This window comes from Penicillium samsonianum, assembly GCF_028829775.1.
Source record: "Penicillium samsonianum strain IBT 33392 chromosome Unknown utg000009l_segment0_segment0, whole genome shotgun sequence".
Lineage (NCBI taxonomy): Eukaryota > Fungi > Ascomycota > Eurotiomycetes > Eurotiales > Aspergillaceae > Penicillium > Penicillium samsonianum.
This window is the reverse complement of record NW_026643267.1, coordinates 50,698-75,057: the sequence shown is the minus strand read 5'-3', so window position 1 is coordinate 75,057 and position 24,360 is coordinate 50,698. Positions and strand designations below refer to the sequence as shown.

The following is a 24,360-nucleotide window of genomic DNA, read 5'->3' as shown; positions in this document are numbered from 1 at the left end:
GCAAAGACAAACAAAATGAGTATCGGCAGTAATGCGCCGAATGCTCTATTTTATAAAGCGCGGGCAGAACGAGGGGACGTCGAGACTCGAAGGTTTCAAGGCGAACATGAGCGGATTCGCAAGATCGTCCAGCAGACAAGGGTAGTATTGGGTGTCTCGGGTTCTGGTCGAAATATGTTCTCGATGCTTCTTTCGAGGAGGGGTGTTGTCGTCGAGTGCGAATACGCGGCAATCAACAAGCTGAGCAAAGCGGGGAAGGTTGGCGGTTCAGGGCCACGGCGGGATAGGGGCGTTGGAAGAAAGTAAGGCCACCGGTGAAAGCGAGTGATACGTCTCTGTTCTCCGAAGCGAAAAGTAAACGTCTAGGAGCAAGCTTAGAGCAAAGGTCGAGATTAGGCGAAGAGGACGCCTGTCTAATGAGAATGGGGTTCACGTGACTGGGCCTGGACTCTTCATAACGGGGCAATATTGGAACCTTGGAACGTTGACTTGGAGATTATACGGAGTATACACTACAACTACAACATACAACATACGTCTCTTCCTCTTTTTACAAATACCTATATGTTCTCCGAGTTGGGGCATTTTGTCCAATCATATATTTCTACAAACTCAATATCTCTGGGACGCTTTGAATTTGTCACTCACCCCGCCTTCATCAAAACGATGCCAAGCACCTACACAAACCATTATGGCTTAGTGACTCCTACAGTCCCCCCTTTACTCCAGGCACCCATTGATCGATAAAGCCAAGCTGAACTTTTTGAGTGCGCTTGAGATACCCTTCCTCGATGTTGTCCTCCGTGCCAACATTCCTGAAGCCCTCCTTAGAAACGGATTTGGGTGTGATTATTTAGTGAGTGGCCTGTGATCGGGTACACCAGTTAGTTTGGTTTGGATGTATACTCCAAATGATGGAGAGTACTTACCGTTGATTGTTCTATCGGCTGCAAGCTTCATCATGCACATTTAAACATCTTCTCGAGGCGCAGACTCGACGCCCTTGGCTCTAAGCTAGGCCTCGTAAGCGGCGGATCGAATGATGCTTTTTATATAACTATATGCTGTTAGATATTGATCTCAAATCAATAAAGGATAGAGGCGTCCTATAGGGTAACGTAGCTTATTCGAATACCTTGCACGTGGGAGTTCCGACGGAGTATTCGCATCAGACCTCTGAGCCCATATTTACTGCTGGTGTATTACCTGTTTGCCTTGTACAAGCAAGTGCTTGGCCATTCTAGGAAGTGATATTGCATTTTACAAACTGAATACCGCCTGATTGGATGGAATAGTGCAATCCACAGGGCCGGTGTACTCATACCGAGGTATTTGAGGCATATTGATATTGATATTTAACCTTTAAAGGCTTGTTCCTTGCTAGATGCGCAGAATGAGAACTGCCATGCAAAGTACATTAATATTTCCGACACACTATCGCCAATTTACGTCCTTCATCTCCGGTCTCGGGCTAATGCCCGTGGCTTTTGGCGGCACCCCCGCATTTCAACCGCAGGGCTTGATTCGGCTATCCGAAAAAAGTAAACCGACCGAGAAATAATCCATCAGAACGATACTTTTTCACGAGGCCGTTCAGTCTGCGGGGACTAAAGATAATCGAATAGATCTTGTGGGGCCTGGAGTACCTACTGCGTCATCAAGAGCTATGGAAGAGCCAAAGCTCCAGGTACGGGAAAACGCAGTGTTCCGAAAAAAGGGGGATATTCAGAACCCCAGTGTGAATTGGTAGTCTATTCAAATGCAACAGCGCCCGTAGACTTCGTATGTAAACCCATGTAATTTGATGCAGCCAGGCCGAAACAATCTGTACTCCTTAGAAAGAACCCGCCATGCATGAACGCATTTTGAAATGCTGTTTCCCAGCGCCCGGTGTCTGTCATTATTTCTTGTCGCCGTTGGGCGCGCTCTCGCCTTCCAAGTCGGCCACTTCTCGTATGATATCTTTCAATCCGCGAACACCCTCGTCGACCACGGTCTCCGGAATGCGGATATCAATTTCTTCAATGTACTTCAGAGGGTCGTATGGGTGATCTTTGACTTTGTTGCCTTTCTTGGTGCCGTTGGTCTCTTTTGTTCCATTTGTAGTTTCACCGTTCGCGGTATTGGCCCCCAGTGCGGGGTGGGTTCGGCCCTCTGCCGAAGCGAGTACTGCCGCCATCACATCATCGAAGGTCTCACAGCGGCCGGCGCGGAGGAGTTCTGTGGCGAGGGTGGTGACTTTGTCGGTCCAGCCCAAGCGGTGGAGGGAGCTGAGTAGATTTTCCTGCAGATCTTCGAGTGCGCTGCTGGCGGACAGCTTGACGAGGAGGTCGGATTCGAGGGCGTCGGGGGTGGAGGAGGCTCCGTTGGTGGAGGCCGAGGGGGGCATTGTGGTGGGTGGGTTTCGGGTTTCGCAGAACAACGCTTGAGCACGAGAGAAGGGGCACGATATGAGCTTTTAGGACAAAAGCTCTAGTTCCGAATCGCGCACAAGAAATGAGGCAACGCTTTGCGCAAAAGCGATGGTTGTCGGAGTGGAGGGGCCCGCCCTTTATTTCAGTGCGGGATTAAAAGCGGATTAGAATTACATTGCATGTAGAGAACAATAAACATGCATAATGACCAGACAATTGAAGCTGAATAGAAAATAAGAAATGGGAGAGTCGATGAATAGGAAGACTCGCATTGACAGCTCGGACAATCGGCGTTGTGGGTCCGAGCGGTGAATCGCCTAATGTCATATGATTCTTCGATTCTTCTTTTGAGCCTCCTTTATTCCATTGAATTAATATGGTTGATATCCTCATAATTCATACTATTCTTCTTGTCTGCACAAAAATATACCTGATTCGGCTCTGCTAGCAGGGCAACTACGATTATGTTCTAGTTGATATCCGATCCTGATATCCACTAACAGATCCAAAAACGATGTATGCATCTTCGGCCTACAACTTAGGACCCTATTTGGATTTGATCTCAAATGGACCAGCCGCAGGACTTGTCAGTGCCCAGGCAATGCCGTCGCTCATAACCTCGTCCCACCTCTTGCTGTCGGGCAGCTCCTTGTATCTCCTGAATCCATGAGGGACGCCGGGGAAGACATGAACATTGGTAGGAACGCTGATGAAACATTTAGCTTTTGAATACCCCAAATTACGAAGAATATGGCAAACTTACCCGTTCGCAGCGAGATGCTGTCCATAGAACAGACCCTCATCTCTCAATGGGTCATTTCCCGCGATTCCAAACGTAGTAGGAGGCAAGTCTTTGACCTCTTCCGCGGTGGCATTTCCAGGGTTCATCCGACGATCTCCAGCAGTATCCTTGTTGTCGCTAAGCCCAAGAAGCCCGCTGAACAATTCCATTCGAGCCACCGGCAAGACAGGGGCGTCGACACATTGCACATAGCTCGACAAATCAGGGCTCTTGAGCAACTCCAGTCTCGGCGCATAGTGGGCGTATTGTACAACACAAGGAATCATGAGGACTTGTCCCGCAATCTTTGGGCAGGCCGCTAAGCGCTGATCCTCGCCGCGCAGCTGGGCCAGCGCCAACGACGCAGTCAACCATGCACCAGCCGAAATACCGCCCACGACAACCTGCTCGCTGATACCGCCAATCTCGGCAATGTTCTCGTGTAGCCAGACGAATGCGTCTTCAACGTCATTCCAAGCAGTGGGATAGCGATATTCGGGGGTGTGTCGGTAGTTGACATTCAAGACTACGACTGGGGTACCCTTCTGGACACGCGAGGTGACAATCCGCGAGCAAGTGGCATCTTCAGAAGAAAGTGTTCCGAAAAGAAAACCTCCGCCGTGAAGATGGATGTAAACAGGCAGGCGCTCGGAGATTGGAACGCCGGCGGGGCGGTAGATGCGTGCTTCGAGCGGCGTACCGTCACGGGCTGTGATTGTGTGGTCGTGCAGCTGGACTGTGGCACCGAGACCGTCGATCATATCTTGAGCGGCGGATGCCTCGCGGCCCTTATTTAGCAATGCCTTTAGTTGTTCCACCGAGAGGCCCTTGGGGGGCTCAGGCAGTGTGGACTCGAGGGCGATCCATTCGGCGCTGGGTGTACCATATTCAGTGAAGTCGGCCATTGTTGTAGTGGAGAAAGGTAGTTCTATTGCTAAAAGAAGCAGGAGGAGAAGAAGAAATAAGAAATAAGCAAGAAATACATCTTCTACCCGGATTTAATAAACCCCGCTAACTATAAAAGCCGCGCAATCATCTCACGGAGGGGCAGTGCACGCAATGCATGCACAAATGCATGTACGGAGCACTATGTACATAGTCATGTACATTCACTGAGAGACATATCGCCATCACCCTTAGCCCCCCACATCACCTCGGCTCGGCTACCGGCAACAGCATATCTCAGTATTCGGTAACCCCGCATGAAGATGGACTATTTAGGTATGCCGTGAACGAGCAAAGACGTAGCAGGTATAAGGGTAGATAGTATGCGCTTTCTGTTTACGTACTTTTTAGATATAGTTGACTGGTAACTTCCATTGAAAACCAAAACCAAATCATCAGATCAAAAACCATGGAACCCGGCATTCCATCCGATCCCCCCTCGCGTTCTTTAGTCGGAAAAGTCGCCATCGTAACAGGCGCAGGCTGCCTGGGTGATGGAATCGGAAACGGACGTGCGATTTCAATTCTTCTTGCTGATGACGGCTGCGACGTAATCTGCGTCGACCTCAACCTGGAGTGGGCCAACAAGACCGTGGAGATCGTGAACTCGAAACCCGGTCGTGGACGAGCGCTTGCGATTCGTGCAGACGTCACATCTGAAGATGACTGCCAAGGAGCGGTGCGCTTTGCGGTTGAACAGTTTGGACGACTGGACATTTTAATCAACAATGTCGGAATAGGAGGCGCGGCGGGCACTGCGGTGGAAGTTGATATGATGCAGTGGGCTAAGAGTATGGAGATCAATGTTGCCAGTATGGTCCAAATGGCCAAGTATGCCATCCCCGAGATGGGCCGGAATGACGGCGAGATCAAAGGGAGCATTGTGAACATGGGAAGTGTTGCTGGGTTGAAGGGCGGTACACCTCATCTGCTATACCCGACTGCCAAGGGTGCCATAGTCAATATGACCCGTGCTATGGCGGCTCATCACTCCCCTGATGGGATTCGTGTAAACTGTGTCTGTCCAGGGGTATGTTCACCATTTTCACTGTATAGAACAGAAGCTGATGATACTAGATGCTGTATACGCCTATGATGTATGGGAAGGGAATGAGTGAAGAGGCGCGTGAAGCCCGTCGGAAACGAAGCTTATTGGGAACTGAAGGAAATGGATGGGACTGTGCTGGAGCTGTTGTATTCCTTGCTGGACCTCATGCTCGCTGGATGACTGGTGTAATTCTGCCTGTTGACGCAGGGACAACAGCTGCTGTGGGAATTGGAATGACGAAGAGCGCAAGTGTCAATGCCTAAAATTAAGGTCGGATTGCAGTTTTGCTCAATGTTTAACCCTTCTCTTTGCTCCTATAGTTCCACAGAACACTAAGATACATCCAAAGAAATGTCCACGAAGACATCCGAGAAGACATCCAAAAAGACTACCAAAAGGACTACCAAAAGGACTACCAAAAAGGCGTTTTTATTTTCAATTTACCATGTGTAACCAAATAGACTAAATATACTTTGATACATTCATACAAGATCTGACACCAATGCAATCCGATCTTTGATCTTGCCTTCTCCCAGTTCTTTGAGAACCCTCGGGAAATCCTGTAACTTGCCCAATTCGACCTGAGGCTGAATGACTCCCTTAGCAATCAAGTCAAGCACATCTACCAAATCTCGGTACTGTCCACCATATGTGAAGATGATGCTTAGTCTTTTCCGAATTCCGATCTTCATGTCCAATCCATTGATGAGGTCATGCGTGCCAACACACAGGATCTTTCCTCCAGGACGCACTGTTCAAGACGGATACAGTGTTAGCAGGAGATAGATCAAAAGAATCGAAAGATATATTGAAAGAACACCTAGCGAGGATACTTACCAATCTGTTGCGCATCCTGGTTAGTTTGATTGCTGCCCACAAATTCAAGTATGGTGTCAATCTCCCCATGCAACCCATTTTCCTTGACAAACTCTTGCACTGACTTCCCAACTGGGACGATATCTTCTGCTGGAACACCCAACTTCAGAGCAGCATCCAGCTTTTCTTGCCGCAGATCGGAAACAATGACTCTAGCACCGATAGCGCGCACAATTTGGAGCGCATTGAAGCCAAGCCCACCAAGCCCAAAAAGAAAAGTAGTTTCTTCTTTCTTGACCTCGGCGCGGCGGGTAATACCATGATAAGCTGTAGTGACAGCATCAGTAGCGACTGCAGCAACGGCTGGCTCAACGCCTATGACCAGAGTTAGGTTAGGTACTTGACCGTTTCATGGCGCAGAAACTTACCCTCAGGCAATGGAATCGCTGCGCGAACATCGACCGCAACATACTCAGCATAGAAGCCGTCCTGACCAATCCCGTGGTGCATCCCAGCCGGGCATAGTTGTGCCAGATCACGCGAGCATTCGGAGCAGGTGTCTAACCCGCATCCGGGGACAGCAATGAGAGCTACTCGGTCTCCCTGGATTTCTAAATTAGTGATATTTCAATGTTTGTGGGTGATACTCTACCCTTACCAGTTTGAACCTTTTATCTGTGACTCCTCCTCCTATTTGTATGATCTCTCCACATCCTTCGTGGCCCTGGAAGAAGATGTCAACTTTGCTCTTAATTATATTCCGTTCGTGAAGAGATGGTCATACAAGTGTATACTTCTCATTAAACTGTGGCCGGTCTTCAATGTCCAAAAGGGGTTGATCGCTATGACACACTGTCCGAAATATCAGAAAAGAAGAACTTGGAATTCGGAAATTGACGTTAACTGGTAGTACCTCCGGATGCCAGTAGCTTGACCAGAAAACCCGTGGCAGGGGTCGAGGGTATAGGAAGCTCTTCCCAAACCTATGGGAGTCAGAAATGTATGCTGTAAAATAAAATTGCTAGCATACTGGATTTGGATTTCCTTTATGCTTTCTCCAAGCATGCATTGTGGACGGTAGTGCCGTGCTGCCCATGATTTCAGAATTGATTACTGTAGTTGGCGAAGAGATAATTGATCAAAGAGAACAACAAATTATTTCTAAACGAGGATAGATACCTAGCTACTTATGTATGATAAGCTAGTCGAAATATCCAAAGCTAGCGTACAGAGTACGTTAGGTAGGCTCACTACTTCCCAAAAAGGACAGCCGATGGTGGCAACCGGCTTGGCTCCACCGCATTATTCACCAGGATGTGAATGTTCCGGAAGTCAGTCCGGGATGGAAATGATTCTTTCACGGAATGAAGTATGCACTTCAACTATAAACATGATATGCTCTGTGCAAAGCCAACAGTTATATAGTATGTGACTGCCGGTAAATGAACTGTACCGAGGTGGCAGTAGTCAGGATTGGAGCCCAGAGATACCCAAGATATTGAAACAGTAGCAATAGTATAAACTGGCCTATCAACACGATGTCAACTCATCAGCGACCTCGACATAGAAAGACAAGTCATTTCCCTCCTTCATCTCAAACTCGGTAAACCCATTTCCCATGAACCGAAACCGAATAGCACTGTTATGCTCGATCTCAAAGTCTTTCAGGCCGAATATCACTGATCAACCTCTGGAACAAAATAGCACTGCCACCAAACAGTGCAGTAACCAGGACATCCACCTTATTGCGCTTGTACCGGCTCTTACAGCCGCCAGTCCAGACCAATGTTTTATGGATCTCATCGCCGTATTTCCCGAACGCATCTTCAGCAGCATGCTTCGGTACGACGTATTTGATGTCTTCAGTTGCCAGTTTCTTTATCCATTTGACGAAGTAATCACCCGTCCAGTTGATAGATTCAATTAGAGAGCCATGTCCACCTAGACAATTGGGTCCCATCATGATAAAGTACTTGGGGAAGTTGGCTGTGGCAACTGAAAAGTAGGAATTCGGTTCGTCTTCCCATTTATCTGCTAAACTCGTCCCATCCTGGCCGACGATTGGATAACGAGGGCAGTGAGAGACGTCGAAATCCGTAGCACAGATTACTGCAGAACTTTAGTAACAGACTTTTGAGCTAATTAAACTAGTAAGGCTGACGTGCCGACATCACATTCGAAGACATTTCCGTCTGCTGTGTGAACTGCATTTTCAGTGATCTTGGTGATAGTGCTGAGATTGCAGTTTGGTCTTGCAAAGGATTCTAGGTAACCTGGCCCTGGAGTGACACGGCGACAACCGACCTCCCATTTTGGAATCAGTTTCTCACAGAGATCGGGGTCGTGGTTGAGCTTTTCAGCCATTTGCTGCGCGCCAAATCGGTCTGCCGCCTCGTTATTCTCGCCTTTGATGAACTATGAACAATTAACAGGGCTCTTGCTGATGAACGTCATGCTGTTTGACCCTCGGTGTCTGACTTTATATTGGGAAAAGGCCAATCAGAACAGACATCTCGAGAGGTACTGCGGGAAGACGACTGTCCGAACTTGGAAAGCCGGCACTCAGAGATCTCCATCATAGGTTATTGGGTTCGAAGCCAGTTGCCAGTATGATGATCGAATCGATACAGCTAAGATACCGATATAGAACGCCAAGTCAATGATAAATTACTACCGGTACGAAAGCCGAGAGCCGAGGGTATCGAGGGAAGCTTGGCGAGAGATTTTGCGGGGGCGGCTTTCCCCCGCCTTCGTAGTGTGAAGGCAGTATGGTCAATGTTGTAAATTGTAACCTTCAGATATAATTTCAATCATGTCTGCACCTCTTTGGTTACAATTCACTGGTAATCAAACCAAACGGAAGCGGGCCGAGCTCGCCTGTGTGGCTTGTCATAGCAAGAAGGTAAGCTACCTATATGTAGTTCACCGTCGTCTCGACAAAGAGGCTAACGGCTGCAGATTAGATGTGACCTGCAGGCGCGAGGGGCTCAGGGGCATAGTAACTGCACCAAGTGCGAATCTGGCGGCAAAGAATGCCGGTGAGTGATTATTCCAAGGCTTTTCGGATGTATGGCCTGACCCGGTCATAGAACGAGGCCATCAAAACGAGGTCGGCCTGCTGCAAATGCGGCCCCATTGACACCTCCGGTAACCGAGACCCATTCCTGTGTTCAAGTAAATCGGCATGGCTCTATTCCGGATCATCTTGCTGTCAATCAACCATCATCTGGACCGCCTGGGGCCCGATTAAGAAATGATAGCCGGTCGTTGGACTTCCCCAGAGATCTGCTTCAGAGTTCTTCCATCTCCCGGGCACATGTTGAACAAGCAAGAACTCAAAATTTTCACAATATTGAATGGCCGCTGAGAGATGACCCATCCCCAGGTCAAGTGCCGCCTGACCCCCAGGGCAGGCCTATGCAAGCCACGACCAATGATTCTCCCGCCACTCAACGAACAGAAGATCACTCAGAGCATAATGATAGCTACCCAATTGGTCATGTCTTCCTACCAGAGCTACAAACAAATGCTCGAGCCCAGGAGCGGCTCATTGCTGAAAGAATGCCTGAGGTGCTCAATCTACCTGATCCAGACCTACAACAAACATTCGCAGAAACATACTGGGAGTACTGTTACACATGGTGTCCAGTCCTAGACCGAGAGACCCTCTCACAAGAGCTCGCTCGATCTCCACTACTCGTCAATGCCCTGGCAGTGGTTGGTAGCCATATTAAACCGCCCATGATTCCACATGATGGACCTGCCGGCTATTACGAGCGAGCTCGCACTAGGTTCTACAATGATGAAGAGGCAGATGTCATGACCTCGTTGAAAGCTATTTCGCTATTTTATTGGTGGAGTCCGCGGCCACCAACTATCCTCCATCGCCATTCTTCTTGGTGGTGGACTTCGGTTGTCATCCGACATTGCCAACAACTAGGTGTACACCGGGAACCAGCACAAAACCATCCACTACGTCAACAGATTGATCTCAGTCTTCGGCGTCGAATATGGTGGACGGCATTTGCGCGTGAGCGACTAACTGCTTTGTGTCAAAGCAAACCATGCGTCATTGACCCCGAAGACTGTACCCTGTCAGAACCCACATTGGAAGATTTCTCCCAGGACACGGATAAAACCAAAGCCGAAGTCTTCATCTACTGGGTCCGTCTTTGCACTATCATAGGCAAAATCGCAAAATACCTCGCTCGTTCTTGCGACGCCAGATCTTCCGCATTCCCAGCATCTCTGGCCCGCGATCTCATCAGCTGGGTCCAGTCGCTTCCTCCCCATCTGCAACTGCCGATTGGATCGGATCGCACAACCCATTTCAATAGAGATGTGCATCAACTCCATCTTCCGTATCTGGCCGTTATTATCATCATCCACCTTCAGCGCTCCTCCCCCTCCCAGCCTCTCCCACAAGCATATCCACCAGCAATACTCGCCGCGACGTGCATGGCTCGCATCATGCGGGACATTCTAGCACGCGGAGGAACTCGATTCCTCATGGCCATATCGGGGTGGTATTGCGGCACGGCATTTATTGCGCTGCTACAAGCTCTTCGAATCGAAGGTCTGGCCAAGAGTGCCAATGAAGATCTAGATATCTTGACTCTAGCCGTGGACCAGCTGCGCATCATGTGGCCCACTGCCGCAGTATTCCACTCGGGCTTTAGTCGTCTGCGGCCTGGTGCTACCGCGCCGGACTTTGACTCGCAACGAGCGCCTGGTCCGGATCTTGGTATGGGTGATGGAACGGTGTATATGGAAATGGCAGATGGCATTGATTGGACTGCCTACTTCCCGTTCGCGACTACTGAAACTAGTGGCATCGCTGGTAGACTGCTAGTTCCACATACCGAGGAGCTTTTTTTGACGATGATGCTTTCGCTGATGCTATGCTTCAGTTTCAGGATTTATTTGAGCCTTGCGATACCCTTACTGAGATGAATCTTTTTATGTAACAATGTTTCCCCATTATCTGCCCCTGCCTAGGTAGTTTTGTATTCCTTATTGTGTCATACTACTTCCATTTTGCTGTAATTAGCCTAAACCATTGTGAGACTCACTGGTGGGCTAATATTGCACAGCACATCATTCTCGGCCAACGGCTACCAAGTGAGCCTGTGCTCTGCCAAAGTGATTCTCGTCCGGCATCTCCAGGAGAAACTACCCAGCACAGACCAATGGCATTCGATCGTCTTTAGGGGTAATATTGCTAGCAAGATTTAGATGGCACGTGTGGAACATCTTTCGAGATACTGTCCTAGCCATATTCAATAATCCACAGAGAAAGCCCTATGTCGTTAAGGACAGAGGCTGCGTAAGCGGCCGAATATTCTTGTATATTTAATGGGGTCATAATCTGTAAAACTGAAAGTATTTCCTAGCGATGCCTTGTAATAATATCATTCAATTACCAAATCCCGGTACTCTCTCGTGACCACCTCCTCTGCACGCTTTCGATATCCAGGCGCCGGACCCTGGTATCGCGCAATGATTCTCTTCTGCTTATGCGACAAATTCTTATTGACACCAGTCATCCAAGAATCGACATCATTAGCAAGCAATCCCACCGCGCAAGTATGAACATGCTCCGTCCAATTTAGGACACTCTGCCGCGTAGCCCCAGCAAATGTAATACCCCGATCCCGACAGAACTCAATAAACCGCGCCACCCAGCTCGCAGCATACTCCACGCTGCGAGGGATATTCCCAAACATTTGATGCGGTCCCATAACCATCATCATATTGGGAAAGCTCTCAACAAACAGACCCAAAAACGTGCGTGGACCCTCACTCCACCTATCCTTCAGCTTAACGCCATCCACACCCCGGAAATCAATTGCCGTAAAAGAGCCAGTCACTGCGTCGAACCCAGTGGCATAAACAATCATATCAAACTCAAAGGATTCATCCTTCGTCTTAATTCCAGTCTCGGTAACACATTCAATGGGATTGGATTTGACATCCACCAAGCGTACATTGGGCTGGTTATACGCCTCGAAATAGCGCGTTTCCATGGGCACACGTTTCGTCCCGAACCCATGACATTTCGGAATAAGAATCTCTGCCGTGACGGGGTCATGCACGCGCTCGCGGATCTTGTTCGCGATAAACTCGCTAAACAGCGCATTCGCCTCCTTGCTCGTGTTGATGTCGCCGAAGTTGCTCATCCACTTCGCAAACCCGCGTTGCGCATATAGTAACTCCCAGAATGCTTCGCGGTCTTCCGGGCTCAGGTCGAAGGTACTTCGCTTGTCCGGTACGTGCATAAAGCAGTGCCAGGACTCTGCGCATTTGCGGAATATCTCTGGGTAGCGGGATCTGATTTCGTTCATCTCTTCTGCGGTGATGGGTGCGTTCCGGAGGGGCAGGCTCCAGTTCGGGGTCCGTTGGAAGACGGTCAGATGGCCTACTGTCTTGGAGACTTCTTGGATTACTTGGATGGCAGTTGCGCCAGTGCCGATGACTGCGACGCGCTTGTTTGCGAAGTCGACTTGCTCTGCAGGCCAGCGGGCAGTGTGGAAGGCTTCGCCTTTGTAGTCCAGGACTCCGGGGATATTGGGCAGGGTGTAATTGTTCAAAATTCCAATACAAGTGACCACGAACCGTGAGGTGTATTGTTGTCCCTTTTCGTCTGTTACAAGCCATGACTTGGTGTCGTCTTGGAAATGTGCTGCAGCGACGCGAGTGCCGAATTGCATATCTCGACGGAGATCGAATTTGTCGCACACGAACTCGCAGTACCGTAGTGTCTCGGGCTGCGAGGCAAAATGTTCTGACCAGTTCCACTCATCGAGGACTTCTTGGGAAAATGAGAAATTGTATGAATAGCTTTCAGAGTCGAATCGTGCGCCTGGGTATCGATTCCAGTACCATGTTCCGCCCACACCTCCGCCGGCCTCCAAGACTTTCGTCCGCAGGCCTAATTGTCGCATCCGATATAGCGAGTAAATGCCGGAAAGCCCGGCGCCAATGATAAGGACATCGTAGTCGAGGTCTTTGTTCTTCTGGCTGAAGTTTGGTTCTTGGATGCTGCCCATGATTCAATGACTTGCGACTTGCGTTATTCGGAGTAGTCAAAATGGATGCAATATTTACCTGGGATATTACGCCCTAACCATGCAATATATGGTCCTTCTTATCTTACGGCTATAGTTTACCTTCCCATCTGGGCACCGGCCTTCGGCCGATAAAGCCGGAAGTATCCTTGATAGCGTGGACCATGGCCGATTTGCGGGGAAGAGACCCACATCCATACAGCCGGTATGCGCTTGTACGAAGCCGAGATCAACTATACATACCTACATCTAACTGAGATGCTCATTATTTAGTGACACTCATGGTCTCCGGGGCGCTATAGGGCGTCGGAAAGAGTGGCTCGAGTTCAAATCTCAAAATGAATCTACACCAGCACGAGGAGCTTAACCGCTCAGACTATGTTGCCGACGGCTGCATGCACGGCGAGCAGAGACTTGTTAGTCGCGGTGTGCCGGTGTCGTGACCTGCTACTGCCGTGAACTCGGGCATAAGGGGTTGGTAGGGTTCGAAATCGGGGAAAGATTTTCACACGGTAGCGACCAGAAACACTAGTCTCCTCTAGAACAAATGAGAAGCGACCGAACTCTCGACACAGGGGTGACACCATCATCATCACATTGTCGGTGCGGTTGACGCCTTAATTGCTGCGGTGAAAGAGGTCACGGATGGTTGGGAAATGTTGGAGTTTCCCATTCGACCAAGAAGCCTACGATTGCAGTAGTCGAGGATCTTTCTAGCATTTTCAACAGGAAACGCTAGAGGCAGTGCCAGATATGTCCATTGTAAGTAGTGAAAAGTTTGATGAACGAAGCCATTAGACTTCTGCAAGGCTTGTCTTCGTCGAGTTGTTTCATGCGCCTCTGACATATTTCTTTGGCCTTCTTATGGGCTTGAATTGTATCAGCAGCACTCTTCGCATCCTGGGTGTCTTCCCATTCAGCGGTTGTGCCGACGAAGCTTCTATATGAGATTTTCCACTTGATCTCCTCGCGGTCTAGGGATATCTGCTCTATCTTCGCAGCTTGTGCCCAGTATCGCTGGTCGAACGACCCGGATGGTTTCCACTTAGCGCGCGCGGTATCCAAGTCCTTGAGCAGAATATTCAACTCGGTCTTTTCCTTCCTGAGCACAACGATTGGTTCGGTCTATTTATGGGCAGGCTCTGGCAGAGGGTCGAGGGCACACAGGAAGACGCACAGTAAGGTTGTTTTGGTGTCAAACAGCCGCCCTCCCTTTGATGCTCAATCTCATTGAGCCGCTTAAGGATCTTCCTGCATTTATCGTGCGAGCTGGCCTATGTCGGGTAAGAATTTTCAACCTCAGGCTTGGAGAAAATCTTACCGATTGCCTATCATCGTGACGAATCGATGTTGTGTATGTATGCCCTTCCATGTTTGGGTGGTCGCTGATAGCCGCACTGCGAGGTAAGACCGGATCGGGGATCCATGTGAGGTCCTAGTCATTCCCTAATCCGCAGCCTTCATGATCACGTTCTCAATGCTCATGATGGGCGTGGTGTCAGAAGGGGAGAGTTACATGATTGCACGATTGTCGAAATGAGTGTACTTGAAGTCGGCGAAGGTCCTAGCGCATTAACAAACGCAGGGACGACATGCTTTGCCTCAAGGGTTGTTCCTTCCTCGGCGACCTCAGGACGTCTGCCATTACGGTGTTTTTCGACCGTCAAAATACATACAAATGAATTGATCTGTTTATGGGATTCCACTCCTCCAAAAACACCAACTGCTCGCTATACAAGCTCCCAGTCACGCTTGCGAGTTCGTCTCTTTCCAACGAAAAACCCTATTCGAGTTTTACCCAACACACCTAACCGATCCTGTGGACTAGCGCTATTCCAAAATGGCAGGTTCCGACAGGTCAGACAATGACGACCTCTCTGTAGGAGCCAAGAGCTCTAGCTCTAGCTCCGATCTTGCGGATATGAAAAAGCTGTCAGCAATCGACACACTACACAATGACGAGGCACTAAAGGTCCTCGCGAACTACAGCCGCATGTCATCTGTACAGAAGAAGAGTAAAACTTCTCCGCCGAATTGACTGGCGACTAATGCCCATCTTGTGCGTGACATATGGACTGTAGTTTTATGACAAGGCGATTTCCTCACAGGCCGTATGTCTCCTACGCTCATCTGTGTCTTCGCAGCACTTCTAATATAAGATAAGTGTAATCCACGCACTGTTTGGCCTACGTACAGATCTGGACCTCGGCATCGGGAACAGATACTCGTTCTCTGCGGCATCTTGTACCTCGGATTCATAGTAGGAGCATATCCGGCCATGACCTTAGCACAGAGATTCCCCGTTGGACGCGTCGCCTCGGTGCTGATTTCCGATAGGCAATTTTTGCTGGTCCACTCATATTCAAGGAGAATGATGCACCTTGTTATGTGCCGGGATTTATTGTTGTTGTGACCTCATTCGTTGCCGGTGTCACTGTGCTTATGTATCGGTTTGTGTGCGTTGGGGAAATCCGCAAGCGAGATCAGTCCAGCACTGCGGAGGGATATGAAAATGCGTACCAGGACGACTTGACTGATGAAATGGTGAGTGCAAGAGCTGATCTGTTAGCTTGTTCCTTGCTAGCTGTCAATTCTGATCAGAGTCCTCAATTTCGGGATATTTTGTAGACCGGACTCTGCCATGTGGTATCACACTGTTCAAAATCAGCTTTATCAGATGTCACAGCCTCATTCGAACTTTATATATGTACATTTATTTAGATTTATTCCTAGATTGAATCAGGAGGAGTCACTGTCTTCCTATAAATTATTAATCAGAGATTATCTGCGGAATCATCGTCTTTACAAGTATGCAAGCCCCAACTGGGAGATAAAAAGACCCAATAAACCAAAGATGGCGTAGGGGCGGCCGTACCTCCTCCTACGGTCAAAGGTAAATAATATTTAGACACAATATGGAGCAAAGAAAACGCGAATAGGCTAGCTCCACCAAAAAAACATAATAATAACTCCTGTCGAAGCAGGGTGGTACGGACAAAAGAGTTCTCACAGAGATGCCTCGCGGAAGGAGGAGAAGAAGAAGAGGAAGAAAAAGAAGACAGCTTGCAAGGATCAAACGCCAGTTGTACAATCCAATCCATTCCGCCAAAGAGTATGATTCGCTGAGATGAGAAGAAACGCCATTAAATGCCGGGGAGAGTTCGTGGTATAGTCATTATAGATCGCCGTCTGTGTCGGTCGCCACCATGCGCTGTTTCTGTTTATCTTTGCTCTTCAACTTCAGTGCGTCAATTGTATTCTGCACTTCGTGCCTGGCATCTGTTTCAAGGTTGGTGCGTTCATCTGGCTCAAGCGTTTCCTTATCCCCAACCCGCTCGTAGAGCATGCGAGAGATGGACCGGTTGATGTTCGTATATTGCTCTTTCGAAATGGTCTTTTTCTTATAATGGGGTTTTAATCCAGTGCCCACCATCTTCTGGATATCGGCTTTGAGGGCTAGGGATGGACCAGCTCGAGTGGGGGATGAGTCGGGTGAGCGGGAGGCCCCGGAACACAGTACTCGTTGGGGAACGCGGGAGCGAGGACGGCCGGGCTGGCGTTGTGGTTTGTCTTTGGCGCCATTTGACGATGGACTGCCCGATAAGGAGACTTCGGGGGAGAAAGGAGGAGATGAGGGTTGGGCGGGGGAGGATAGTTGAATAGGGGAGATGGGGCGGCTTCGCGGGAAAGGTGGCGGTGTCGCCGCTGAGAGGAGAGGGGAGGAGTAACGAGATGAGGCAGGAGAAATGGAGGGAGTAGAAGGACCAGGAGATGGGTGGTCGGCGGGAGCGACAGATGTCGAAGCTGAAGGTCCATATGAATGACTTGGTGCGTCTTCGACTTCCTTCAATAGTGATGACAGGAAGCTTGGTCCGGTGGGATTGTCACCACCCGGTCGTACATTGGAGCTCGCAGCTCTGGATGATTCACCATTTTGAGTTTGCTGTGCGCGAGCTGCGAGCTCCTGCGGCCTCCTCGTTCGAGGACGCTTCAGCTTGCGCTCTGGTTCTGTGGGTTCGGGGGACGGAGACATGGTCGGCTCTTTGCGCTTCCTGGCTGCGCTCGGGTTGTTTTCGATTTCTCGTGCCCTCTCGAAGGCATTCCAAGCCCGCATTTCCTCCAGGGACTCGGGCTCCGGTGTCGGAACTCTAGGAACCCGAGGTCGCGATGGTCGGGCATGGTCAAGATCGAACAGCGATGCAGTGTCGCGCAAGCGACTGCCACCGCCTTGTCGCTCAGCGATCTCAAAGCGGCGTTGCCAAGCTTGAAATTCACGCTGGTTGGCCTCCTCGCGACGGCGCTGTTGCATCGCACGTTCGGCAGATCGATCGTCATCGAAAGGGAAATCAAGATCGAGATTCAGATGATCCCAGACAGATTGCCAGACTCGTGCCCAATGCAGTGAATTCGTCTGGGTTCGATTATGCAGTCGTCTCTGCTGAGCCCTAGTTCGTCGACTCCGCTGCTCGATCGCCCGAGACGGCCGTGCTGACACTTCGGGAGCCGGTCCCAGAGCACGTAACTCCTCACATTGTTGGCAGTACCATGAACCCGAAGGGATCTCGTCCAAGCCTAGGCAGTATAGATGAGAAGGTCCATCACACCCGTCGCATAAAAGAAGAACATCCTCGTTGTCGGCTTGTCCGCAAATTGTACATGGTTGAAAATCGTTCAAGTCATCCTCCACATATTCAATTATCATAGAAGGGTCAACTTCGGCCACTTGGGTTCGGTCCTGGACAGCGTAGGATGAAGTAACATTTCCTATAACAAATTAATATAGTCAGTACTTGTAACTAAGAGGGGACCATGTCATAAGTCAAAAGAAGGGGGAGCGTCATACCTCCGATACTATCACTCAACTCCACCATATTGAAACTGCGCCGACATATCGGACAACTGTTTGCCCGTTCAACCCATGGCTTTAAACAATTATTATGAAGGACATGACCGCAGGGAAGTAGCTGAGCGATCTGAGAGTCGAGCCCATTGAAGTCGCCATCCTTCAAATCAAGGCTCACAGGCTCAAGAGGATCGCCCGCTCCTTCACCAAGGTCACCTAAACAAACAATACAGGTATCGGACATGAGCGACAGAGTTATTAGAGAAGGCGAAGTCCATGAAGAGCGCTCGAGAAGTGTAGAAGCGAGAAAGGTGTGGGGAGCGCCTTTTGAAGGTGGGCCGGATTACCGGACTAACGCAAAGCAGGAACGTGACGGAGGCAAATGATGCACGATGCCCTGGATTGGCGGGTTTGGGCTATTTCGATATTGGTATTACCATGACTACAATGTATATTTGAAAATATTGAGAATTATACCAAGTTTCTTTTTATTATGGCTACTATTCTTGAGTATCTGATGTGGTCATGGACATGCTGCAACCATCCAACAAGGTCCATGTACAACACAAATTACACAGAGTCCCTAGTGAAAGGCAAGGTGGTTGCCGATCTACAAGCGAAAATGACTACATTAGGCGCCCATGATTTAGCTGAAACTCGAATCACACCTGGGCAGTCTTGCACAGTTTTCACCTTAGTCATCGTGTAAGATCTCCGAGCAAACCGTCACCAGGCGACCAATATCGTATCAGTAGGGCATGTATCATGTGGTTCGGAGTATGCCAGGCACCTGGTGCAAATGTCCAGGTGCATGTAGAAAGTACGAATGAAGATATAGTCCGGAGCGCAGTCGGTCAAGCACTCAGACAATACGCTAAGACCAGGTGACCTCCAAATCAAGGTCCACTCATGATGTTGTCTACGTGACTGTCCAGCGCCTGAGACCCAGAAGCCACAAAAGACCGGCCTGCAGTCCATCCATGATTCACACGGTCGCATAACACCGAAGTAATCAGGTGGAGGATCTTGGATTGACCGGTGGATTGTCTATCATGTAGGCAGCGACCGAGGCGAACTTTGGAAACCAATCACATCGATATACGGCATACTCGGGGCGAAGCGGATTGCAACAAGAACTTGTATTCCCGAATTTTTTCATTCATTTTTGGTATTCAGACGTAACCGTAAAGAGAAATGAAACCACACAATCCTCCCATTTAGACCTCAGCGATCTCACGCAGACGACGGATGGTGGAGCGGGTGGCAGCGGCAGCGGGGGTGCTGGAGAAAATGGAACTGTCAGTAATCTTTTCTGGTATTGTGCGTTATGGATCGCGACTGTGTGCGCCAACCCAGGTCGATCCCCGGGTCGGATCACAGTGTTGTTCCTTGCGATGGTGTGCGACTTACGAGACGACGTAAGCACCGCCGGCAACGGTCTTGTCGCAGCCCTTGCACTCCCAGATACCGACAGCCTTGCGCTTGACGGTGTTCTTTCCGCAGAAGGTGCAGACGTAGCGGGCGTGCTGGGTGACTTCCATCTTCTTCACCTGCTTACGCAGGGAGGCACCGTATCTGTTGGGAAATTGTTAGAACCCGAGTCGTCGTATAGGAGTGTTCGCTATGGGTCGTGTGTCTCGAGGAAATCACAGTCGTCGTGGGCGCGAAATGGGCGAATGTCATACCTGGTACCATATTTACCGGTGATGCCGACCTCTGTGGAAAATAGTTAGCATTGAGCAATTCGGTTTGCGGTGTGTTGAATTTGAGAAAGAGGCACATACTCTTGGTGCGCTTCGTCATCTTGGCTGGTGTAGAGGATGAAGATGGGTATTCAACAGGAGACCAAAAAAGACGCTTTGAATGAGGGCGGGTTGTGCTGTGGATTCTCGCTTAGGGCTCTTGGCTTCGTGCGATCACCTGACCATTTTGAGTTAGTGGGCTTACGTCAGGATCTTGATGGCCTCAGGTTTCCAATGCTTACTTTGTGTTTCGAAGGTCCACCAGGTCCACCAAATTGAGACGATGACGGTGTTGGTGGAGATGATTTGGGTTAAATTTCCAAGAATTCGTTTGATTTAATATTGGATTTGAATTTTTTTATTTAGTGCCTTCTATTTCAGGTGTCTAATATCATGTGCAATTCCCCTCTACATCGTACGAATACAATGCAATGCCTAGATGTATATCAAGTCTCAAGTGTATCCCAATTCGGCCTAATTGTGTTCCAGACCACCCGTCTCCCTTTCTCGGGCTAATCGATCTATCCGGTCACGTGATCAGCCACTGCCTCGGAATATAAACATATGCAATTCCCAGATCAAGGTATAATCTCAATTGTGTAACATTTCTTGCTTCTAGTCCTATGTAAAGCTTCAAGAATTTCCTGGATATTCCACCTGCTCCTATTCCCAACCTCCACCCTGCATCTTGAAACGTGCCGAGGAGCTTGTTTGTGATTTGCCGAAAGCTCCCTTCTTCTACACAAAACTACATCATAGACTCCAAACCCATCAACTCAACCACCATGACTTCCAACCGACAATATGACCTGGTCTTGCTGGGCCCAACTGGCTATACTGGCCGATTTTGCGCAGAGCACATTGTGCAGAACCTTCCTACCGATCTGAAATGGGCTATCGCCGGTCGATCAGCGCAGAAATTGGAGCCTATCGCCCAGGAACTGAAGGCTCTTAACCCAGATCGCGTGAACCCAGGTACATAACCTTACGGTCCCAATTGCCTACGGCTTCTGTATTTGAATGCTCACTATCATGTGATCATAGATATTCTGGTCGTTCAACTGAACTCCACCGAGCTCAACGAGCTTGCCCAGAAAACCCGGCTGGTTATCAACTGTGTGGGTCCATACCACTTATACTCGACCCCAGTCGTGGAGGCATGCGCTGTCAATGGAACTCACTATTTGGATGTGTAAGTTTTTGCTTTGTATTGTCCAAGTCATTCGAACACTTGCTGATCGTTACAGTACTGGAGAAACACCCTGGATCAAGTCGATCATCGAGAAGTACCACGAGACCGCCAAGTCTAATGGCGCTATTGTTCGTTCTGCACCCAATTTCTGTCAGGTTAATTCATGCTAATTGCAGACAGATGATCCCTTGTAATGGTGTTGAGAGTGCCCCTGCTGATCTGCTGGCATGGTCGCTGGTTAAGCGAGTCCGGGAGGACCTCTCGTCTTCAACCCGCGAGATCAACAGCACCATCAAGGAAATGAAGTATGTAATTTCATGTCAACAAAGAAGCACATCTCTAATCCATTCATAACAGATCCTCCGGTCCTAGCGGCGGCACCATAAATACTATTCTAACCATCTTCGAGGGGTTTTCAGTGTCTGAGCTATCCAATGCAATGACTCCCTTCTCATTGGCAGCATCCCCACCGCCAAAGAACATCCCCGGCGAATCAATCCTGGAAAAGGCCTTCGGTGTACGCTCAATCCGCGACCTGGGTACCGTGACAACCTCCCCATCCGGTATCTGCGACATGACCATCGTGCACCGCAGCAGCAGCCTGATGCCAGAGCTATACGGGCAGCAATTCGTCTTCCGTCAGTTCCTATCGGTCCGTAACGCACTGATTGGCGTCGCCATCCACGTCGGCTTTTTGATTGCAATTTCGCTGCTTGCGCTGCCGCCGGTGCGCTGGCTGGTGCAGAAGTTCGTCTTTGCCCCTGGCAGTGGTCCGCGCAGAGAGGACTCGGCAAATGACCTTCTCGAGTACCATGCCATCGCTACTGCGGACAGTGCTTCACCGCAGCGCGTCTTCGGTAAGATCACTTACCACGGCGGCATGTACCCCTTTACTGGACTGTTGCTGGCCGAGGCTGCTATGGTTATTCTTAATGAGGAGGAGAAAATCAAGAAGGTCTCGCGTGGTGGCATTGTCACTCCCGCTACGCTGGGGCAGGACTACGTGGACCGCTTGGAGAAGGTCGGCTGCAAAATCGAGACTAAGGTGTTCCAGTACTAAATAGCTTCATCGTTTACGGGATGTCCCAGCTCTATGCAGTTATGCTGGTTCAAGCAACTACTCGAGACTTTTGATGAAGCGCATATTCTTAATACTTTGACGATATGAGATACGTTTTCGCAATAATCAATCAATATTTCCTTTTCACTATGCAAATATGCCGACCGTTTCTCCAATCAGAGCTTGCCAGCCCTTCCATCGACAAAATATTTGTCCTTCAACCAAGTTCCAATAATCTCATTGACTTCCTCCGGCTTCTCCCACAGAGCCCAGTGCGAGGTATTCACCTGCTTCAGGGTCAGTCGCGGGACCTGCTTGGCCATAGATTTACCCAAATGAGGCGGCAGAGCCTGATCCCTCAGTCCCTGGATAAACAGCGTAGGAATCTGTATCTCTCTGTCGAGAATAGCAAGCTCATCTTCATAGTTCACGTCGCGAGTGCGGTACCAGTTAACTATAGAAATAATTAGCAAGAACCTAACCAGCAAATCCATAGGAAACATACGCGGTCCATGAATCCCATTCCGAGCAAACTCATTCGTATAAAAGTCCAACTCCTGGAGAAAGTCAGCATAACAACCCCAAAAACCCAAACCAAATAAACCCAACATACCTCCTCACTCAACAACCTCGAAGGCTTCAACTGGCCAATCTTATCAAGCAAAACACCCTTATTGGCATCAAACCCAGACTCACCCGCCTCGGTGCGGCCCCCATAAAGCGCAAGCAAAAACTGGCGAATCTCATCCTTGGACCGAACAACCTTCTCCACTTCCCCGCTCTTGAACTGCAGCTGGTACGCGAAGTGCGGTGTCACGTTGCGGACGAGTTCCTCGATGGAGATGTTCTTGGCCATGGGTCGTGCGTAAGGCACGGAGATTGTGAATAGGTGGCTTACTAGCTCCGGATGCCAGAGGGCAATTCGGTAGGCGAGTCCTGCGCCCCTGCTTTGTGTATTAGCTGTGCGGTTCTAGGAAATAAAGTATGCTCGGGCGTGCTTGCCAGTCATGTCCACCTAGGATGATTTGGGTTTCGCCTAGATGGGTTGCTAGGGCTTTGATATCCGCTGCGCAACTTTTGTGGGAGTACGGGGTGAATTCGTCCGGAGCGTCCTTGTTGAATTGTTAGATGATAATTCCCATGATAGCGTGGAGGGTGGAAAGACTCACTGTTCGTCCGTATCCGAGGCAGTCGGGGGCTACCACCCGCAAGCCCATGTCTACGAGCATGGGAATCTGGTACCGCCATCCCATGGAGAGATCGGGGAAGCCATGGATCTATGAGAATATACGTCAACGTGTGTGGCTTTTTTATTGAGTTGGCCGCTTACCAGGAAGACGGTGGCTTTGTATTGCCCTGATTTGGGCTGGCTGAGAAGGTAAGCTGCAAATCGTTAGTTCGGATTTGTTCTGTGTAAAAGACATCGGAGTATAAGCTCTTCTTTGAAGAGTGGTATGCTCACAGTAGTTATGGCCATTGAGTGTAGCGGTCTTGTACTCAATGCGGGAGTCACCCGATACTCGGATCTTGTCGACTGGCATGACGAGTTGATTCAGGCAGTGATAGTTATGTTGTATGTTTTCAAGTTCGGTCTTCAAGGGGGAACTTGAAGATTTGTGGACACCTTTTTAGAGTCCAAGCTTTTGAAGTACTATATTTAGCTGTACAACCCCACAGACTACCGGGTGAAGTTGATGAATATGCAAGTTGTGACTGATACGAGTCGAGAGGGAAGAATATATGTCAGAATAATGAAAGATATATGAATATATGATCATATAATCATCTAATCATGCATGAAGCTAGCCTGGAGAGGATGTCGGAGAAAGGGCATACCGAGCCCCTCCCAAGTGTGCCTCGGCACGTTGGAAACAACCTGTGGGGCGCCAAGACACTAGCGCTATAAACCCTACATTTATGCTCGACATAGTCCACGAGTGTATCGTTCACATTGGTGAACGGTATGAAGTCTGCATTGGCAAGTACTTACACTGGAGTTGAGGTTCGCTTTTTTTGGGATAACCTCGGCGTAGGCACTTTGGCTGAGAGAAATTGCATGCCTTTCTCCAGAGATCCTGCTTCTTGGAAAGCGACAGGAGTTGCCAATATCCTTGAATTCGAATGCATGCCGCCACCACTGCCGCCAGTCAGACGTTGCAAAGATGCAACAAAGGGCCAGGTGACAGGCACATCACCAGCCGAGATATCTGGTCCCAGCAGCTCGTTGGTATTCTCTACTTACTCCAAACAACCAGCCACTTGGCTTGACGTCGAGGAAACGTGATCATCATCCAAGGTCTCGTCATAAACACAGTTGCCGAAGAGCAGAAGGGCTGCTGAGTAGCAGGCCTTGCATAAATTGTTGTTGATGGCTTGTTCTTTGTCCACGCTATCAGAAACAGAAAGTGGCCATGATCTGTGATGCAATATTTGCATTTGCGTGTGTAGGTCT

The 24,360-nt window shown here is 49.3% G+C and overlaps 14 protein-coding genes across 14 annotated transcripts; 5 read left to right on the top strand and 9 right to left on the bottom strand.

The window, feature by feature from the left end:
* Positions 1 to 15: 15 nt before the first annotated feature.
* Positions 16 to 306, top strand: N7471_013099 (uncharacterized protein; the record flags this gene model as incomplete). Its single annotated transcript, XM_057285818.1, has 1 exon — positions 16 to 306. One exon carries the CDS (start codon positions 16 to 18, stop codon positions 304 to 306), a length of 291 nt encoding a protein of 96 aa, XP_057129143.1.
* Positions 307 to 1,900: 1,594 nt separating this feature from the next.
* Positions 1,901 to 2,389, bottom strand: N7471_013098 (uncharacterized protein; the record flags this gene model as incomplete). Its single annotated transcript, XM_057285817.1, has 1 exon — positions 1,901 to 2,389. One exon carries the CDS (start codon positions 2,387 to 2,389, stop codon positions 1,901 to 1,903), a length of 489 nt encoding a protein of 162 aa, XP_057129142.1.
* Positions 2,390 to 2,960: 571 nt separating this feature from the next.
* Positions 2,961 to 4,100, bottom strand: N7471_013097 (alpha/beta hydrolase; the record flags this gene model as incomplete). Its single annotated transcript, XM_057285816.1, has 2 exons — positions 2,961 to 3,120; positions 3,178 to 4,100. 2 exons carry the CDS (start codon positions 4,098 to 4,100, stop codon positions 2,961 to 2,963), a joined length of 1,083 nt encoding a protein of 360 aa, XP_057129141.1.
* A 449-nt stretch (positions 4,101 to 4,549) lies between these two features.
* N7471_013096 (SDR family NAD(P)-dependent oxidoreductase) lies at positions 4,550 to 5,451 on the top strand (the record flags this gene model as incomplete). The annotated part of the gene is made up of 2 exons (XM_057285815.1): positions 4,550 to 5,170; positions 5,218 to 5,451. 2 exons carry the CDS (start codon positions 4,550 to 4,552, stop codon positions 5,449 to 5,451), a joined length of 855 nt encoding a protein of 284 aa, XP_057129140.1.
* Positions 5,452 to 5,670: 219 nt separating this feature from the next.
* Positions 5,671 to 7,100, bottom strand: N7471_013095 (zinc-binding dehydrogenase; the record flags this gene model as incomplete). The annotated part of the gene is made up of 7 exons (XM_057285814.1): positions 5,671 to 5,939; positions 6,026 to 6,379; positions 6,433 to 6,607; positions 6,663 to 6,728; positions 6,789 to 6,856; positions 6,918 to 6,987; positions 7,035 to 7,100. 7 exons carry the CDS (start codon positions 7,098 to 7,100, stop codon positions 5,671 to 5,673), a joined length of 1,068 nt encoding a protein of 355 aa, XP_057129139.1.
* A 434-nt stretch (positions 7,101 to 7,534) lies between these two features.
* On the bottom strand, positions 7,535 to 8,583 carry N7471_013094 (uncharacterized protein; the record flags this gene model as incomplete). The annotated part of the gene is made up of 4 exons (XM_057285813.1): positions 7,535 to 7,683; positions 7,772 to 8,121; positions 8,166 to 8,419; positions 8,515 to 8,583. 4 exons carry the CDS (start codon positions 8,581 to 8,583, stop codon positions 7,535 to 7,537), a joined length of 822 nt encoding a protein of 273 aa, XP_057129138.1.
* A 233-nt stretch (positions 8,584 to 8,816) lies between these two features.
* N7471_013093 (uncharacterized protein) lies at positions 8,817 to 10,931 on the top strand (the record flags this gene model as incomplete). Its single annotated transcript, XM_057285812.1, has 4 exons — positions 8,817 to 8,906; positions 8,963 to 9,042; positions 9,094 to 10,844; positions 10,921 to 10,931. 4 exons carry the CDS (start codon positions 8,817 to 8,819, stop codon positions 10,929 to 10,931), a joined length of 1,932 nt encoding a protein of 643 aa, XP_057129137.1.
* Positions 10,932 to 11,415: 484 nt separating this feature from the next.
* On the bottom strand, positions 11,416 to 13,053 carry N7471_013092 (flavin-containing monooxygenase; the record flags this gene model as incomplete). The annotated part of the gene is made up of 1 exon (XM_057285811.1): positions 11,416 to 13,053. One exon carries the CDS (start codon positions 13,051 to 13,053, stop codon positions 11,416 to 11,418), a length of 1,638 nt encoding a protein of 545 aa, XP_057129136.1.
* Positions 13,054 to 13,806: 753 nt separating this feature from the next.
* N7471_013091 (uncharacterized protein) lies at positions 13,807 to 14,443 on the bottom strand (the record flags this gene model as incomplete). The annotated part of the gene is made up of 2 exons (XM_057285810.1): positions 13,807 to 14,196; positions 14,393 to 14,443. The coding sequence occupies 2 exons, from the start codon at positions 14,441 to 14,443 to the stop codon at positions 13,807 to 13,809; spliced, it is 441 nt and encodes a 146-aa protein (XP_057129135.1).
* A 468-nt stretch (positions 14,444 to 14,911) lies between these two features.
* N7471_013090 (uncharacterized protein) lies at positions 14,912 to 15,699 on the top strand (the record flags this gene model as incomplete). The annotated part of the gene is made up of 4 exons (XM_057285809.1): positions 14,912 to 15,073; positions 15,153 to 15,182; positions 15,409 to 15,615; positions 15,673 to 15,699. The coding sequence occupies 4 exons, from the start codon at positions 14,912 to 14,914 to the stop codon at positions 15,697 to 15,699; spliced, it is 426 nt and encodes a 141-aa protein (XP_057129134.1).
* A 547-nt stretch (positions 15,700 to 16,246) lies between these two features.
* N7471_013089 (putative PHD and RING finger domain protein) lies at positions 16,247 to 18,158 on the bottom strand (the record flags this gene model as incomplete). Its single annotated transcript, XM_057285808.1, has 2 exons — positions 16,247 to 17,835; positions 17,915 to 18,158. 2 exons carry the CDS (start codon positions 18,156 to 18,158, stop codon positions 16,247 to 16,249), a joined length of 1,833 nt encoding a protein of 610 aa, XP_057129133.1.
* Positions 18,159 to 19,131: 973 nt separating this feature from the next.
* Positions 19,132 to 19,717, bottom strand: N7471_013088 (60S ribosomal protein eL43; the record flags this gene model as incomplete). The annotated part of the gene is made up of 4 exons (XM_057285807.1): positions 19,132 to 19,195; positions 19,325 to 19,489; positions 19,600 to 19,630; positions 19,699 to 19,717. 4 exons carry the CDS (start codon positions 19,715 to 19,717, stop codon positions 19,132 to 19,134), a joined length of 279 nt encoding a protein of 92 aa, XP_057129132.1.
* A 724-nt stretch (positions 19,718 to 20,441) lies between these two features.
* N7471_013087 (saccharopine dehydrogenase family protein) lies at positions 20,442 to 21,908 on the top strand (the record flags this gene model as incomplete). Its single annotated transcript, XM_057285806.1, has 5 exons — positions 20,442 to 20,631; positions 20,701 to 20,848; positions 20,904 to 20,976; positions 21,029 to 21,153; positions 21,206 to 21,908. The coding sequence occupies 5 exons, from the start codon at positions 20,442 to 20,444 to the stop codon at positions 21,906 to 21,908; spliced, it is 1,239 nt and encodes a 412-aa protein (XP_057129131.1).
* Positions 21,909 to 22,084: 176 nt separating this feature from the next.
* N7471_013086 (alpha/beta fold hydrolase) lies at positions 22,085 to 23,449 on the bottom strand (the record flags this gene model as incomplete). The annotated part of the gene is made up of 7 exons (XM_057285805.1): positions 22,085 to 22,362; positions 22,414 to 22,465; positions 22,522 to 22,852; positions 22,911 to 23,020; positions 23,078 to 23,185; positions 23,239 to 23,291; positions 23,371 to 23,449. The coding sequence occupies 7 exons, from the start codon at positions 23,447 to 23,449 to the stop codon at positions 22,085 to 22,087; spliced, it is 1,011 nt and encodes a 336-aa protein (XP_057129130.1).
* Between the last annotated feature and the right edge of the window lie 911 nt (positions 23,450 to 24,360).